This window comes from Rhopilema esculentum, chromosome 9 (assembly GCF_057945365.1).
Source record: "Rhopilema esculentum isolate cy_ngs chromosome 9, ASM5794536v1, whole genome shotgun sequence".
Classification (NCBI taxonomy): Eukaryota; Metazoa; Cnidaria; class Scyphozoa; order Rhizostomeae; family Rhizostomatidae; genus Rhopilema; species Rhopilema esculentum.
The window spans coordinates 4,625,574-4,641,814 of NC_142823.1; the positions used below are offsets into that span (position 1 = coordinate 4,625,574).

General features: G+C 37.9%; 1 protein-coding gene across 7 annotated transcripts in view; it reads right to left on the bottom strand.

Annotated features, from left to right (window-relative positions):
- Positions 1-16,241, bottom strand: part of LOC135688709 (ornithine decarboxylase) — a 77,969-nt gene that overhangs the window by 45,235 nt on the left and 16,493 nt on the right. For 3 of the 7 annotated variants that reach the window (XM_089109897.1, XM_089109896.1, XM_089109895.1), the window contains 8 exons: positions 15,513-15,639; positions 4,040-4,136; positions 3,633-3,928; positions 2,533-2,621; positions 1,846-1,927; positions 1,329-1,412; positions 1,038-1,208; positions 747-827 (listed from right to left, as the gene is read on the bottom strand). In XM_089109897.1, the coding sequence (XP_088966023.1) occupies positions 747-827; positions 1,038-1,208; positions 1,329-1,412; positions 1,846-1,927; positions 2,533-2,621; positions 3,633-3,928; positions 4,040-4,136; positions 15,513-15,611 (999 nt within the window). In that variant the 5' untranslated portion in view covers positions 15,612-15,639. The other 4 variants (XM_089109898.1, XM_089109893.1, XM_089109892.1 and 1 more) reach the window with 4 other exon arrangements.

Consider the following 16,241-nt stretch of genomic DNA (forward strand, 5'->3'; position numbering starts at 1 on the left):
TATGAGTTGCGATTGGCAACTTAAAGCAAGCATCGCTTACTAAAAGTGCAAGTACCTTTTTACAAAATGTCACAGACTAAACTAAGAAGCATCAAGTATCGTTGATAAATCGTGGAGCAATATGTCATATAGAATGTAATAATATTTCGGACAAATTTCCAACCCTGAATGGAATAGCTTGTCTGTTTCTACAAATGTACTTCTGTAATATTCCGAATAACCATATCTTTTTTATAAATATACTCTGGTATGCAGAGCAGCTGTGCCACAGAATGGCTGTGCCACAGAATGGCAGTGCCTCTAAAAAATTTGCATGAAGTTTTTTGGAGAGACTGTTCATCAATCTTTGTGGGGATTAATTGACTGTAACTCTAGAGGGAATTTACCTTTAAATGTCGGATGCAGCGACGAAAAAGAATGATTAAAGGAAAAAAGGATTGAGATATAGCAGGAGATCATTATGAAGTTTTGCTTGATTTAGAATAGGCCAATAATGACGCAATAGGCACACCCACAACACGTCAGATGAGGAAGAGGAAAAAAGGCAAACGCTAACTAGAGGAGCTTATCAGTCACACTCTTTAATATCAGCGCCTTTTCTGTCCTGGCACCCTCACTTGGATGGCACTTTCTACAAAAGCCAATGATTTCGAGATTTCTTGTTGGTACTAAATCCAAAATCAAGAGCCTACTTTGGTAAAATTGTACCTTGTGTCAAATTTCCCTACAGATTTTTTTGCTCTTACCTTTAATGGCCTTGGTGGAAGATCTGGGTCATAGTAGAAGAATGATCCATGAAGCCCATCATTGAGATAATATGCAAAGTTCTGGAAGGCGAACAAATTCTTTGATGACGTAAAGGATACGCACGTGCTTTTATGGAAAACGTAACGTTAAGCCGCTTTATCAAGGTTAAAAGCATCGAATCATGATGAAAGGAGAGGGTATAACGAAAGTATGTTTTTCACATCATGGAAATGCATCTGTTGAGATTTTAAACTCTTATTATGTAACTTTAAAGGGTTCTTGGAGCTTACCTGGTTTTCTGTCTTATTTTCATTCACTTCAGGAGTATGTTTAACAGCAGACACTCGGGACACAAGTGTGAACGCTGATTGTACGTAGAATCTTCCAGGTTCAGCAATAATTTTGACACCAAAAGATGGTGGGAAATGCTCAGCAAGTGCTTGCTGGAGAGTATTTGCGATCTTGGAAAAAAAGAGTTTTTGACTCAGTTGCTTATGTAAGGAAGGAATATGTTGAGCCAAACGTGTATAAAACAATTTGTGTTCTGTTAAATGTAGAATGTAGTTAATACTGTAACGTACCTCTTTGAAAAGATTATCTTTCTTTTTTACACCAGGAAAGCCACCACCAATGTCAAGAATTGAAAACTTGAGTCCCATGTTTTCCTTAAAAGTTAGCAAAAATTTTAGTAAATGTTGGCTTTTTTCAACGACGAAGGTATGCCTTACGAAAAACATATATTAAAGACAAGATTTGAATAGAGATATTTTTACATAAGAAAACACTCTAAGACTTCAACTTGTTGGACATATTCTTTACTTTTCAAACTTAATTTATTAGACCCTTGGCACGTCTTGTGCACATTTGTTCACTGAGGACAATCTTTCAGCCACATCTTTGTATTACTAAATGGTGTTTGTCTCTACTCTTCCTACTCCTTCTGTTTCCCTTTCTTATTTCACCCACAACCCCTGTGCTCCCAGTCCTGCTGTCTCCAAGCACCCTATGATCATCTATTTCTCCCTTATCTCTTGATCCGTATCCCTTGTACCCCTATTTGTCAAGATGTAACTGTTTCACATAATAATAGAAAAATACCGCTTCATCAAAAACTGTTCTTGCTGCTTTGACGGCATTACGAAACATTGTTGGATGGGCACAATCACTGCCAACGTGGAAACTAAAAATGAAAATGGACTTTGTCAGTTTGTGATTTCCATTGCGCAAAATGAAAATGGACTTTGTGGTTGATCTGAGAGATTGTATTTTAAGAAAAAGTGGCGGAGATATTTGTGAGATAACAACAAAAACAACAGATTGGTGAAATTAAAAGCAAAATGTCGTAGTTTAAGACTTTAAATGCATTTTAAAAATTGTTCCTTCTTTGTTTTTTAGGCTGAGATAATCTTGGTGCCAGAGCCCAGAAATACTCGCAATACTTTACTTTATTGTATATGTAAATACTTTACTTAACTTGGGGGTAAAGCTGAGAGAGAAAGAAGATAATTGCGCTCTAAATCTTTACAATTCGATTATTGTAAAGATCACATGGAAAATGGGGGTGCCAACTCGAGAAAGAACAGAAAACTGCTATCCTCACAACATTGCTTTGGTTATGGAGGGTGTAAATTTGATGGTCACCCTACCAAGCCCGTCTTCTGAAGAGTAAATTATAACTAATAAATCAAAAGCCAATATCTAGTATCAAACAACTGCGATTAAAGAGGAAATATATTCTTTCAAAAAGTTATGTTGATTTAAAATATACATTTTCTTTATGAGTACCTCACACCAATGACATTCTGATTGTTTTTCTTTGCTAACTTGAGTAATGCCTCGGTGTCTTCCGCAGCAACTCCAAACTTTTTCCCAAACTGAAAAAATTATGCGTGCAAAAAAATTAAATATATGCGCAATACATTGTCCAACGTATTCAAAAAACACACTGAACAATTTATTGTTGAGCTAACATTTTCATACATTTATAAAGATTCTGATTGATTGATTGCCTGATTCATTGAAATGATTAATTGATTTACACCCTATACACATACTGAAAATCCTCCAATTGCCCCCCCCTTGAAAAGCCCCCCTTCGAATAAGCTCCACCCTAGAACTACAAATTGTCAATAAGCCCCCCTCGAATAAGCCCCCACTGCTACCGTAAATCCTCGAATAATCCCCCTTCACTTTTTTATTGTTGCCATCTGAGGTTGCCTTTGGCGTTTTATTGCATTACCACAAAATTCATAATTTTGTTAATACATTAATTAAATGTTAATAACGAAATTCCTTCTGAAATTAACGAGAACTTTTAATAATGTCTTCTTGGTGTCTACTATAATTGTATAAGCCCCCCCCCCCCCCCCTCGTATTGTAGCAGTACTGTATATCACATGACATTATGCTAACCTCGCTTTCACTTATATATAACCTTTGTTTAATTAAGAATGATTAGTCAGTTTATATTCTCACTACGAGTCGCACGATATTTCTGTTTGCTCTTCGCTCTGACGACTACTCAAAGTAATAGGCACAACTAGACCTATTATAGTATAAGCTTCCCTCGAATAGCCCACCATCCAAAAATATCTGAAATAAATAAGCCCCACGGGGGCTTAATCGAGAATTCACGGCAATCAATTTTATAAAATATCTGGTGCGGGTACAGTTTTAAGGAAGTTATGGCGAGGGCGCGGCTAGAAAATGCTAGATTTTCCCACGCAATCAATGTAGCAGACAGGAACACTTATGGTAGTATTTTCTAGTATAAATATCCAGTCCTAAATTGTATTTATTCTAGCTGTAAATTGTTTATACCCACAGTAAATAAATCAATAACGATAACAATAACAAAATCTAGGGAATCTCGGGAACCAAATTACCTGGTACCGGGATTTCGAGTCATCGACACGGATCCGTATTAACAGTTCCGCATCCGGGTAAATTTTTTTGATTTTCTGCAGTTCATCTTCACAGTCAAACGTCATCATAGCAACTTTGTTCTCGGCTGCATAACGTAAATGCGATGCCATTTTGACGGTATGCGCAAAAATGATGCGATCTGGTGACACACCCAAGTTTAATACGGCCTCCATCTCACTTTTACTGGCACAGTCGAATCCGAGGCCATAATGACTCAACAACTTTAAGACGAGCCGCTCTGGAACACATTTTACAGCTAAATGAAATAAAAAATATTTATCAGTGGCAGGTGATGAATTGTAATCAATTTAAATTTCAAGCAGATTGAAAAGCACGCTCGCAATTGAAGTAATGAACAATTACCCACCAAAGAATGGCTGTACATTTGGAAGAAACTTTCTAAAAAACGCAATTCTTTCAAGTATTTTGCCAACATTTCCAACGTAAAAGGGTTCGTCATTGCCCTGTGTGGAAAAAAGAAAAGATTTGTAGATGCTTTTTTTAAAAAAGAAAAGAATCATAAAAAAAATAATATAAAAAATGGCAGGGAATTGAAAGGGAAAGCCAGAAGAAGCAAAAAAGAAGAAATCAGGGAAATACAGAGGTACCTTCGTCGTGAAAATTGAAACAATTGTACTACCCAACTTTTCTTTTCATGCACTTCAATTAATGAGGTTTGTAGCCACATTTTTAACATTGATAAAACGGCAGCAACGTAGAGTCGGGAATTTTCCTTTCTTTGCGCAATTTCAAACAATAAGCCAAAATAAAACGCATGTATTTTTTAGAACAATGACTAAGCCTAAGTGACCTTTCTGCGTCAAAATAAAGTGTAATTTGACCACATGGACCGCGGGAGCGGGGGCCTACGGGGGCTTTAGCAGCTCCCGATGATTTCTAAAATGTACTTAAAATCATACCAAAAATCGCCTGCTCTTGACTTTTAGCATGTTTCGCCCCTAAAACCTTTTAGCCCCCTTAATCTGTAGTTTGCTCCGCGGTCCTTGCTTGACCGTAGCCATTTAAGAGGAGGGGAGTCAAGGTGGTATAAACCAGGGGGCACACTAGTTTTTAACAAAGAAGCGTCAACAAGGGCTGGGACGCCTTGGATATTCTTGGGGAGTATCCATCTATACCGTAATATAACATTTTTAAATATTGCCTTGAATTTTTCATAAACATATGTTGAATATTTCATTTTAGAATCTTTGAAAGATCAAGAAATTAATTCAACACTGAATGAATTTTGGAGGCACAAAGAATGGGGGTTGTTAGATGTTGGCAACAATAATAACGCCGACAAGGCACAAGGCCACAGTTTGAGAACGTCCCCTTGACCCTTAAAACAAAGACACGAAGCCAATAGAAATGTGGCGATTTTATAATCTTTCTTAGAATTTCTCAATCTTAAAGGGGAAATGAAGTGAAAAATGAAAACCGGTTGAAAAGTAGTTTTCATCGTGCTGATTTTTAATATCGGAACGAAACCTGTGTTTTTCTTTTCGTTTTGCCGCATTAACCACGAGAAGTGTGAAATTTCTCCATTTCCGTGGCGGAGAGGTCTGGAGACGAGTTTCAGGCGCTGACGTAAAGTCGTGGACACGTGCCCCGATCCCAAGCGTGGAAACGAAAACAACATTGTGGTATACTGAATCGAACGGAGGGAATTCGGTTGTAGTTAGAATTATAGCTTGCGATTTGCACGACAGCTCTTCAGGAATGTCATCAGACTCAAGATGGAGCGACGAGGAAGTGTTTGGGACATGTGAGGCCCTATAAGGGGTATTTGAAATATGAGATAATTGAGATTTTCGGAATGAAAATATAAATATTTAGGTTTTTGAGTCTTTAAATATCAAAAAACTTTGGTTTCAAGTATGAAATGTGGAATAACAAAATAACTGAATACCTCTTTAAATGTTGTGTGAGAATTATCTACTTGATAACAGCATTGACTTTTTATATATTCCAAAAAGATACATAACAAGCTACTTTACATACACTACAAAGATGATGCCCCGGGCAGCATTAACTCTGTTTACTCCGGGGCCAAAACATAGAGAGGAAAAAATGCATGTTTGTAATTACAAATACTTAAAGATAGAAGAGACTATTGATCTCAAGCATTGACTCAAGTGACTATTGATCTGTAGACCTGTTAAGATACCAACCATATTACACCTGGGTTTAAAAGGCTTTTCATACTTTACGCGTAAGAAAAATACCAATAGCATAAAATCTACCGCAAATACTTTTGGCTTATATTATCTCAACGAAATAGACGAGAACATCAAATAACATCATAAACATGTTTATATATCTAAATTGCTTGTTCCACATACACTTACTAGGAATTCTTCCTAAGACCACTAAACCACTGTTTTGTAAGCCATTTAAGATGCAAGATTGATTTGCTGGTAATAATATTCAGAAAGATATTGTTCATTCTTCAATTTCTTTATCTGGAGCTAACATTCACCGAAAAGTTATTCTTATCTTGAAAATGTTGTTTCTGACCACATCTTTGATTTGACCATATCTTTGATTTGGATTGACCAGTATGGCGCCAATAAGTAATGCTAAAAGCAATTATAAGTTACGCAAAAGATCAAACTATAAGGCAATATTATGGAAAGCCACAAACACGCAACCGTAAAGAGAATTTGGTCCACTCCAACTCAGTGGCGTAGCGTGACTTTTTTAACTGGGTATTCTATATTAAAGAAAAGGGTGAGGCAGGGTGTGGCTCGGTGGGGGCTTGGTGAAAACAGGGGATAATAGGAAGATTAAAAGGACTAGCTATTGACATTTTATCTAATTTTCTTTTTGGTTCGTTTGGCAAGTACTACACTGTCAGGGCATTACTATGATCAAGATGAAAACGATACTAAAGAACCCAACGCAAATACACTCTTTAAACTCATTTATTGCATCAAATTACCACTAACCATTTCATCACAAGTAATTCAAATCAAAACATATCATTGAAAGTCAGTAAAAATATACTCGTCGAAATATGTCCCAATAGTTGTTGTTGAATCTGATGTAAAGAGGAAGTAACTGTAAACACCTACTCTGATACCTTAATACAAAAGGGCTTTCAAAAGTTTAGAAATTATTCACAAAGGGCATTACATAAGTCGTAAATTGTTTGTGGCATGCAATCTAGACTTTTTCTTCAAGGAATAATCGTGATCTTTTCAATACAAGTTAATGTTTGAAAGGATCGAAGGTAAGGAGATGAGACTGCACAATAATGCAAATAAATGCGCTCGAATAATGCAAACAAAATAGGCCAAAAATATAACTGAATGCACCATGAATGCATAAGGATATTATCCAAGCCTATCTGCATTTACTTGTTCTATCACATAATGACAAGCAATAACAAAATTGGCATTTCAAGGGCACAGATCTGAGTGTAGTATTATGTAGAAGCCTACTTTTCCATTCCACTTTCACTGTTGGCAGATTAGGGGTCAAATGAGAGAATGACTATTAAACAGTAATACGGACATTGCCATATTTACTGTTTTCGATGAAGATCCATCACTCCAACAGGTCTGACGTCCATTAGCTGTTTATATCGATCTCAAAGCGAGACTATTTTGAACCAGCTTTGAGGCTGTATGCTGCATATTTCTCAGCGTACAGGACCATTGTTTTAGCTGATTAACAGTAAATAATATTCATGGAAAGGAGCATTTTGATTGGTCGAAGTACCGTCTAGGGTATTCACTGCGTATTCATGACCGATCTCCATACATACGAATCTTCAAAATTAGCTTCAAAGATCTCCCAGCTTCTCTATGCTTCACAGCGTTATTGTTTCCATGAATTTCGTGATATTTTGTACTTGTACAAAATGAACTATATCGAAGGCAACGAATTCAACAAGAATCAATAGCCCCGAAGCATTTTAAGTTATTATAACTTAACGTTGTATAAATATATTTTTTCTGAGAAATCTCAGGGTATTCATTGAATACCTTGAATACCCGGACGCTACGCCACTGCTCCAACTGTTTTTTCAAACTCGATGAGAGTTTAAATCATAAAAACAAAGGCCAATGATCATTTTAAGCCTTGGAAACATTCTGGTGGTTGACCAGAAGTCGCTTTACTGGAAGCATGAAAAATGCACGGTCAGCAAAATTTCGACATTCGAATTTTTTAAATCTGATGGACATGACTTCCGGTCTTCTGCCAGGAGGTTCCCAAGGCTTAATGATTTTACCCAGTAAGGCTTCTGAGTACTGGACACAAGAACCCCAGTCTAAAAATAGTACGAGGGTTTTTTCCCAAAATGGATCTATATTCTATCTTGTTGCACATATCGAATTCTGTATTTTTACCAAGTTTCATGCTTTTATCACAATTTGCACGATTGCTACCTGGCATGACCCTTATCAAACCCATCATCAAATACATCATCAAATACATCAAAACATTTCTTCGTGTCCTCCCCTTACGTCACAAGGTCACATGTCCACCACTTTACGTCACAAGATCACGCGACACAGTGGTCTGACCGCTCTAGAACAGCATAAATTAAGTCACATTTAAGAAACCCCACTTAGAATCAGATTCAAGCGTAAACATAAACATAAAGAGCGTAAACGCTGTAGGGTAAAAAGTACCACAGAGTGGTTCGCAAGAGTTAAGTTCTAGAGGACTGTATATATTCAGAATAAATGTAAGATAAATAGTTTGATAGTTTGACGAACGAGAGAAATATGGAAAGAAATCACCTGGTTGTCTTTAGAAATACCATAAAATCATCAGAGAAACAGTACAGCAAGAATGATTCGAATAAGATTTAATCTTCGTGAGAATGTCAATACAACGACGTTTCGCAAGAGTTTGTTCGAATGAATGTTTTCAATAGTGTGTAGATACGTCTGTGCGCTAGCGTTTAGATAATAATAATAAGTTCCAATTTGCCACACCTATCAATATCGTAGCCTCGTTTTCATGGTTCGCTCACACTCCCCCCTTGGCCAGTTAAATACTGGTCAATTAAACGTCTCTTCTCCGCACCAACAACTGCTGCTGTTCGAAGGGGTCGTGTCCTTAGAGAATTGTTCATGTCGTGACTTTGTAACGGAACTAAAGGTTCAGAGCATGTCACTTCGAGTGGAAATAATTTCTGTAACGGTCGAGCTATAACGTTTCCGTTTGACAGTTGTACATTTGCACCACGAATTTCATTGTCTCTTCCAAAAATCAACGATTTGATTCTTCCGAGATTCCAGAATAGGCGATTAGACTTATTTTCGTTGTGCACGGTGACTATATCACCTTGATGTATGGAAGATCGATGTTCATCGCGTTTGAGATTGCGATGATGCTCGCGAAGTTCTGATAAATATTCTTTCTTCCAACGTACTTTAAAGTGCTCGAGAGTTAACAAGAGATATTTTATTCTTTTAGTTAGGTTCTCTTTCGTTCCCCATTCTTGTTGATCTTCAGAATCTCTCGCTACCGAATAAGGCAAGGAAATGAGACGTCTACCCATAAGTAGATGTGATGGTGTTAAAGGCTCAGAGATATCTTCAGGATACAAATGAGTCAAAGGACGCGAATTTAGGACAGCTTCTATCTCGACAAGAACAGTGTTCAACTCATTACGATTTAACTTTGCAGATCCTACAACCTTCTTCAGACACGATTTTGTACTTTTGACCAATCTCTCAAAAAACCCACCCCACCAAGGGGCCTTGGGTAGATTATACATCCAACTGATTCTTCGTTCTGCGAAAAATTTCCTTAATTCTGGTAGTTGAAATAGTTTCACGAGCCTCTTTGATGCAGATTTAAATGTCATAGCGTTGTCTGATACGACTAGAGACGGTATGCCTCTACGTGCAGCAAATCGACGAAAACACATTAGAAACGCATCAGCTGATAATTCGTCGACTAGTTCAAGGTGTACAGCGCGAGAAGTAGCACATGTGAAGAGCGTGATGTATACCTTCTTCATCTGCTTCTGATCACTCTTGACATACAACGGGCCGGCAAAATCAACTCCGACTGAAGTAAATGGGAAAGAATCTTCCACTCTGAAGCTCGGTAAGTTCGCGGTTTTAGGATTTCCATAGGACATTCCTTGTAACCTTTTACAGAGAGTACACTTGCCGATAACTTTCTTGACAACTTGACGTCCCTTTACTATCCAAAAGTGACTACGTAATTCTAAAAGAGTTTCCTTCACGCCACCGTGAAAGACATGCTTGTGACAATCCTGTATCACTAACTTTGTAAGATGATTTTCTCTGGGAAGTAGTGCTGGGAATTTGCTTTCAAAAGGAATGTCTGCATTACTAAGACGACCTCCGCAACGAATAATTCCGACTTCGTCCTTGAAAATACCTAGTTGTCGTTCAAACTGCTTGTTCTCGTGTTTAGAAATATCATTTTGAACTTCTTTGATCCAAAACAATTCTGCCTTCGCCATCTCTTCAGCTGAAAGCTCTCCATCGAATTTTTGACTTTTCTTTCTGCAGTTATGAAGGAAACGCAGTACGTATGAAGTAACGCGATAGAGGCGTGAAATGCTGCTGAAATTCTCTAACTTGATTACATTTCTCAACGAATTTTTCTGCACAGCATCAGCTAGCAAAACCGTGCTGGACTTCTCCTGTGAGACATTATTTTTACGGATTTCCTCTTGACATTCCTGCGGCATTTCATCTTGACGATCAACGTTAGGCCAATTTCCAGGATCTTCTTTTAACCATTCTGGACCTGACCACCAAAGATCATTCATTTGCAGTTTCGTGACGTCATAATTGCGAGTAGGAACATCTGCAGGATTTTCCTTTCCTGGGCAGTGTGACCAGAGGTTAGGATTGACCAATTTTCTGATTTCTTGGACACGGTTTTCAACAAATATCTTCCATTCCTTTCCTTCTCCTAATATCCAATAGAGTGCTGAAATCGAATCTGTCCAACATTTGACCACTTTAGTTTTAACAACAGGACTTAGTGAATTTTCCACAGAATCGATTAATCGTGCAAGAGTTAGACAAGCTAGCAGCTCTAGTCTTGGAATGGTTGTTTTAGATAAAGGTGCTACCCTTGATTTAGACATAACCAAGCTCACGTGACTTTTTCCGTTGACAGTTATCTTAGCATATACCGACGCTACATAAGCACTTTCAGAACTATCGCAAAAGCCGAAAAGTTCGACGAGGTCAGGTTTCCCATCGATGGAACCAAAATAGTACCTTGGTACAAAAATAGTTTCTACTTTATCTAATTTGGAGATGAGAAATTTCCATTCTTTGTCAAGTGCTTCAGGTAATGTTTCATCCCAAGACAATTTTGCCTTAAAGAGTTTCTGTAAAAACACCTTCAGAGGAGTAGTCACAGGTGAAATGAAACCTTGAGGATCGAATACCTTTGCAACTAGCCTCAATACATTGCGCTTGGTAGGAATCAATTCGGCAGCGAACTTTGCAAGTTCTGACAGCTTGAACTCAAAGACATCCTCTTCGAGATCCCAGTTTAGCCCTAAGACCTTTACACATTTTGATTTGTTATCAATTTCTTCCATAGATAAACTTGACTTCGCAAAAGATTGGTTTTCTTCTGTTGTAGGTAAAATGTTTTCTATGCATTCGCTAGAATTGGATTCAAAATCTTCGATTTTGTCCCTAACTTCTTTAGAGTTTGACTGCCATTTTCGGAGTCGAAAACCTCCTTCAAGCATGAGGTTTTTAGATATTTCATAAAGATTTAAAACTTCTTCGATAGAATGTCCTCCGGAGTTTACGTCATCAGCATAAAGCGAATTAAGAAGTTTATTACACACCTCAGGGTAATCTGTAGAATAGCTTTCAATGTGCTTTTTCAAGGTTGCATTTAGCAGAAACGGTGAGCATGTAATCCCAAAAACAACACGAGAAAATCTGTAAGTAATAATTTTTGGCTGCTCGTCATCTAAACTGTCTACCCAGAGAAAACGAAGAACGTCCCTATCAGATGGGTGAACTGACACCATATGGAACGCTTTTTCAATATCTGACGTTAAAGCGATTGGGTTTAGACGAAACCTTGCAATAATTTCAGCGACAGTTTTAAGCAAACACGGTCCAGGGTAAAGACATTGATTTAACGAAACACCAGTTTTATCCTTCGCAGAGGCATCATAAACCAAACGCACTTTGGTGGTTTCTTTATCCTCCCTAATAACTGGGTGATGAGGGATATAGTGCGTTTTTCCAACTCCACCAACAAAATGAGAATCAACTCTTTCAATAATACCCCTCTTTTCTTGATCATTTATAATGGAATCATAATCGTTCAAGAGTTTTCTATTCTTTTTCAGTTTAGAATAAAGCCCAATGAGACGTTTTTGGCAAAGCTCGAAATTGTCGGGAAGAGTTGGGTGGTCTTTTTTCCAAGGAAGTTTAACCTGATATCGGCCTTCTGAAAATTCAATTTCGTCTTCGAAATCTTCGTAAACAGACAATTCGTTTTTTAATATTCCGAAACTTTCCAAGGTCCAAAATTTGGAAACTTGCTCCTCAATGGAAGTTTGATCTTGCATAACATTCAGAACATGAGTTGATTGGACGAAATTGGCGTGTGTTGCCGAAATGTCTGGGCACTGAGCTACAGGTCCTGACAAAATCCATCCCAGGGTAGATTCTAGTGCTATTGGAGATCCTGGCTCCCCCCGTATCGAACCACCTTGCATAAAATGCCAATAAAAATCAGAGCCTATAAGCACGTCAACCTCCAGTTGCTCGTTGTTTTCGGCGGGAAAATCTGCTAGAGGTAGCCCCTCAAGATGTCGATAATTGCTGGCAGCAAAATTTATTGGTTGGCTTTTCAGTGGAGAACAAACAATGGGTACAACATAAGCATTGACATACATATTAAGGTCGTTATAAGGACTTGTTACACAGAATTGCGTAATATCGCAAGTTTGTAGATTTCCTCTGTCGGACCCAAACCCATTTATCGTGAGAGTTTCTTGAGAAATACTGGGAAGGGCTAGAAAGTCCTTCAGCCTCTTCGATATGTATGACCGTTGACTTCCAGAGTCAAAAATCAAACGCGCGACGGTCCTTTGCCCGGGGTTTTCGGCCCTTGAAATATAGGCCTTGGCTGTCTGTAAAAGAACCGCATTTTTGCAGTCAACAAACATTGTAGTTGTTGCCTGGCCAACATCTCCTGTTCTTCTTTGCTGATGTGCTGCGCTAGATTGTGTTGGAATTATCGGATTAGCCGATATTGCACCTTGGCTTTCATTAGCGCGCGGCGGAAAGAGTGCTTTGTTTTCGCAAACACTAAGATGGTGTCTCTGCTGGCAATTAAAACAGCGAATGTTACTGGGGCAATATCTGGACAAATGTCCTTTCTTTAGACAAACAAAGCAACGACCTTGCTTTTTCAGAATTTCCTTTCGCGCTCGGGTATCCGTAATTACGTTACATTTAGCAGAAGAATGCGAACTTTTGCAAAATGAGCAAGTAATTTGTGCACCATTATTCAAAAGTGCCGAGGTTGTATGAGTATTTCCATAGAAATGAGAATTTCGACTTCTTGAACTGCCCTCTTTTTGTGCAACATTGGATTTCTGCGAGGTTAATTGACCACATTGTTCTCTTGCCTCAAGCTCAGACTTCAAAATTTCTAAGACTGTTTCTACTTTCCAATCGTCTTTTTGGGTAGCTTTTGTAACTAATAGAGTTATACTTTCAGGAATTTTACTCATGAGCATGGGCATAAGAAGAGCTCCGTATTCGTTAAGATTTACTTTTAATGACTTCAAACTTCGAATGTTTACTTCTAATTCATCATACAGTTTTCGCAAGTTTTTGAGATCCCGTTCCGATGAAACTTGGGGCAGATTTATTAAACTTTCCATGTGAGCATTAATGATAATTTGTCGGTTCGCAAAACGATTTTGCAGAATTTCAATAGCTTCACCATAATTTGAGCCAGTAACTTGAATGCCTGATATAGATTTTGCAGCGGGACCATCTAACAACGACTTTAAATGTCTGAATTTGTTAGCCGGTGAGAGAGCATCACTTTTATGGACAATTTCGAAAGAGTCCCACCATTCAATCCATTTCTTCGGATCTCCATAAAATTTAGGAAGCTCTAGTTTTGGTAATTTCGCTGCAGAATCAACATACGAAGAGTTGGTAGAAGTAGATATGTTTGGCCGAGATATTTCCGAATTTGATTGGCTTCCATTTTCAAGTTTCAGACCTGACAGTTTATCTTCAATTTCTACTAATAAACCGGAGATATCAGATTGAATTTCTTCGCATTGAATCACTTCGTTTTCGATATCATCGTCCTTCGTTTCAAGAAACACCTCTTCGTCAATTTTCCTAAGAATGTTCGATTTTTCCTTTAAGAAAACTGATAGTTTTTGAAGAACCAAAATTGAAGGACTTTCGCTATATATTTCGTCCCTGGCATCGTTTAAGAGTTTACTAGTGTGCGCACGATAACCAGCTCTAATTCTACTTCGTTTAGGGCGTTGAATTAATTCAGGTACGGAAGTGTCCGTTGCTTCACCCTCTTGCGACATAGTTCATAGTTCATGGCATGACATCAGATTTATGCAACGAGTAATAAAAATCCAAAAGATAAAGACAACAATTTGTAACTAAGAAAAGAGCGTCAAACTAAGTAAACAGCGAAATCCGTCGAGGTTCATGGACCATTTAAGAAACCCCACTTAGAATCAGATTCAAGCGTAAACATAAACATAAAGAGCGTAAACGCTGTAGGGTAAAAAGTACCACAGAGTGGTTCGCAAGAGTTAAGTTCTAGAGGACTGTATATATTCAGAATAAATGTAAGATAAATAGTTTGATAGTTTGACGAACGAGAGAAATATGGAAAGAAATCACCTGGTTGTCTTTAGAAATACCATAAAATCATCAGAGAAACAGTACAGCAAGAATGATTCGAATAAGATTTAATCTTCGTGAGAATGTCAATACAACGACGTTTCGCAAGAGTTTGTTCGAATGAATGTTTTCAATAGTGTGTAGATACGTCTGTGCGCTAGCGTTTAGATAATAATAATAAGTTCCAATTTGCCACACCTATCAATATCGTAGCCTCGTTTTCATGGTTCGCTCACACACAATATGCAACGCTTAATAATCTGCTAGAATGCTGCGAGGGTCGCGAATAAAAGACATCTGAAGTCGCCAATTCGAATTTAATAATGTAATGCAATTCCATGCCAGAAACAATAGGCAACCATTCACATTCAACTGCTAGCTTCTCTGAAGCTTTCTAACAAAAAAATTTACTCTGGGTTCGAGAGCGCCAAAACACAGGGTAACAAATATGGTATCATTTCCGAGTTCCAATCGCGTGAGAGATGTGTAACGACGTGACAATTGCATCATTGTGCTGTGATTGCATCAGCGTCTGTAAATATGTTTTTTGTATTACGTAATTATTATTTTAGGGTTTGCTTAGGGTATATAAAGGGTTGTTTCATAAGTTAGGAGTAGTCTTGTCGAAAGTTTTGTCGTACTGCTTGGAGCTCTGTCGCTAGTTTTGTCGTGCCTGTTGAAGCCGTGTCGTTATTTGTCGAACTTGTTGTTAGCCGTTAGTCGTATCATTGCCATAAAAAGAAGAATTTTGATTTTATCCGCCGTTGCCGTATTTTTGAGCATTTCTGCCTACACCGAATTCACGTAGGTAAAGCCCCCTTTTAAGAGGTTTTACAGATGGCCAGTAAAGATTTGAAGTTAGGCATTCAGCCTAGGTAGGCACTCTGCCTCAGTAAATTAGTGGATATCGCTTGGAAAATTCCAATAAATTTTCATAACTTTTAAAAAAACGCGTACCTCATTTTGGAATAATTTTGCTTGATCATCGATGAATTTGCTCATGTGAAAGTCGTCAGAAACAACTTCCAAGTGAGTAACGTCCTTCAACAGGTCCATTTGACACAACAGCACAGCAGCTACTGGACTGGGTTTAAAAAAATTAGTTAATTGAGAACAGGGCCGGCAAGAGGGGGGGGGGGGGGGGCAAAGGGGCAAATTGCCCAAGGTCTCAAAGTCTAGGGGGCCTCATAAAGTAATGAATTCAATTTGAAGAATAATCAAAAGTAGCAAAAGAATGCAAAGAAATAGTAAAAAGTTTTAGATGATTGCAAGAAATATTCTAAAATACATTTTAAGCTAATCTGAAGATTCAGACAAATTCAGACCTTATATAATTGCAAACAAATTCAGACCTTACATATCTGAAATTTCCGACAACAATTTATAAATGTCAAGTGGACACACTTTAGGTAAGGAGAAATAAAGTCGATATGAATTGTACAACAGATTTATATTAGATTTAAACAATATATTTATAATCTCACAATATATTTTGAATAATAGACTTTTGTCCCATATGGCGGGGCATACTAAAGACCCGGCAAAACGACTGGACATTTACATTGGTCACGCACTGGACATTGCTCAATTGTTTAGAGTATGGACATCAAGAAAATATTGGTGGTGGCAAAACGACTGAACATTGTCCAGTGAACTTTTTCCCTGTTGAAGAATACGCGCGGGAAA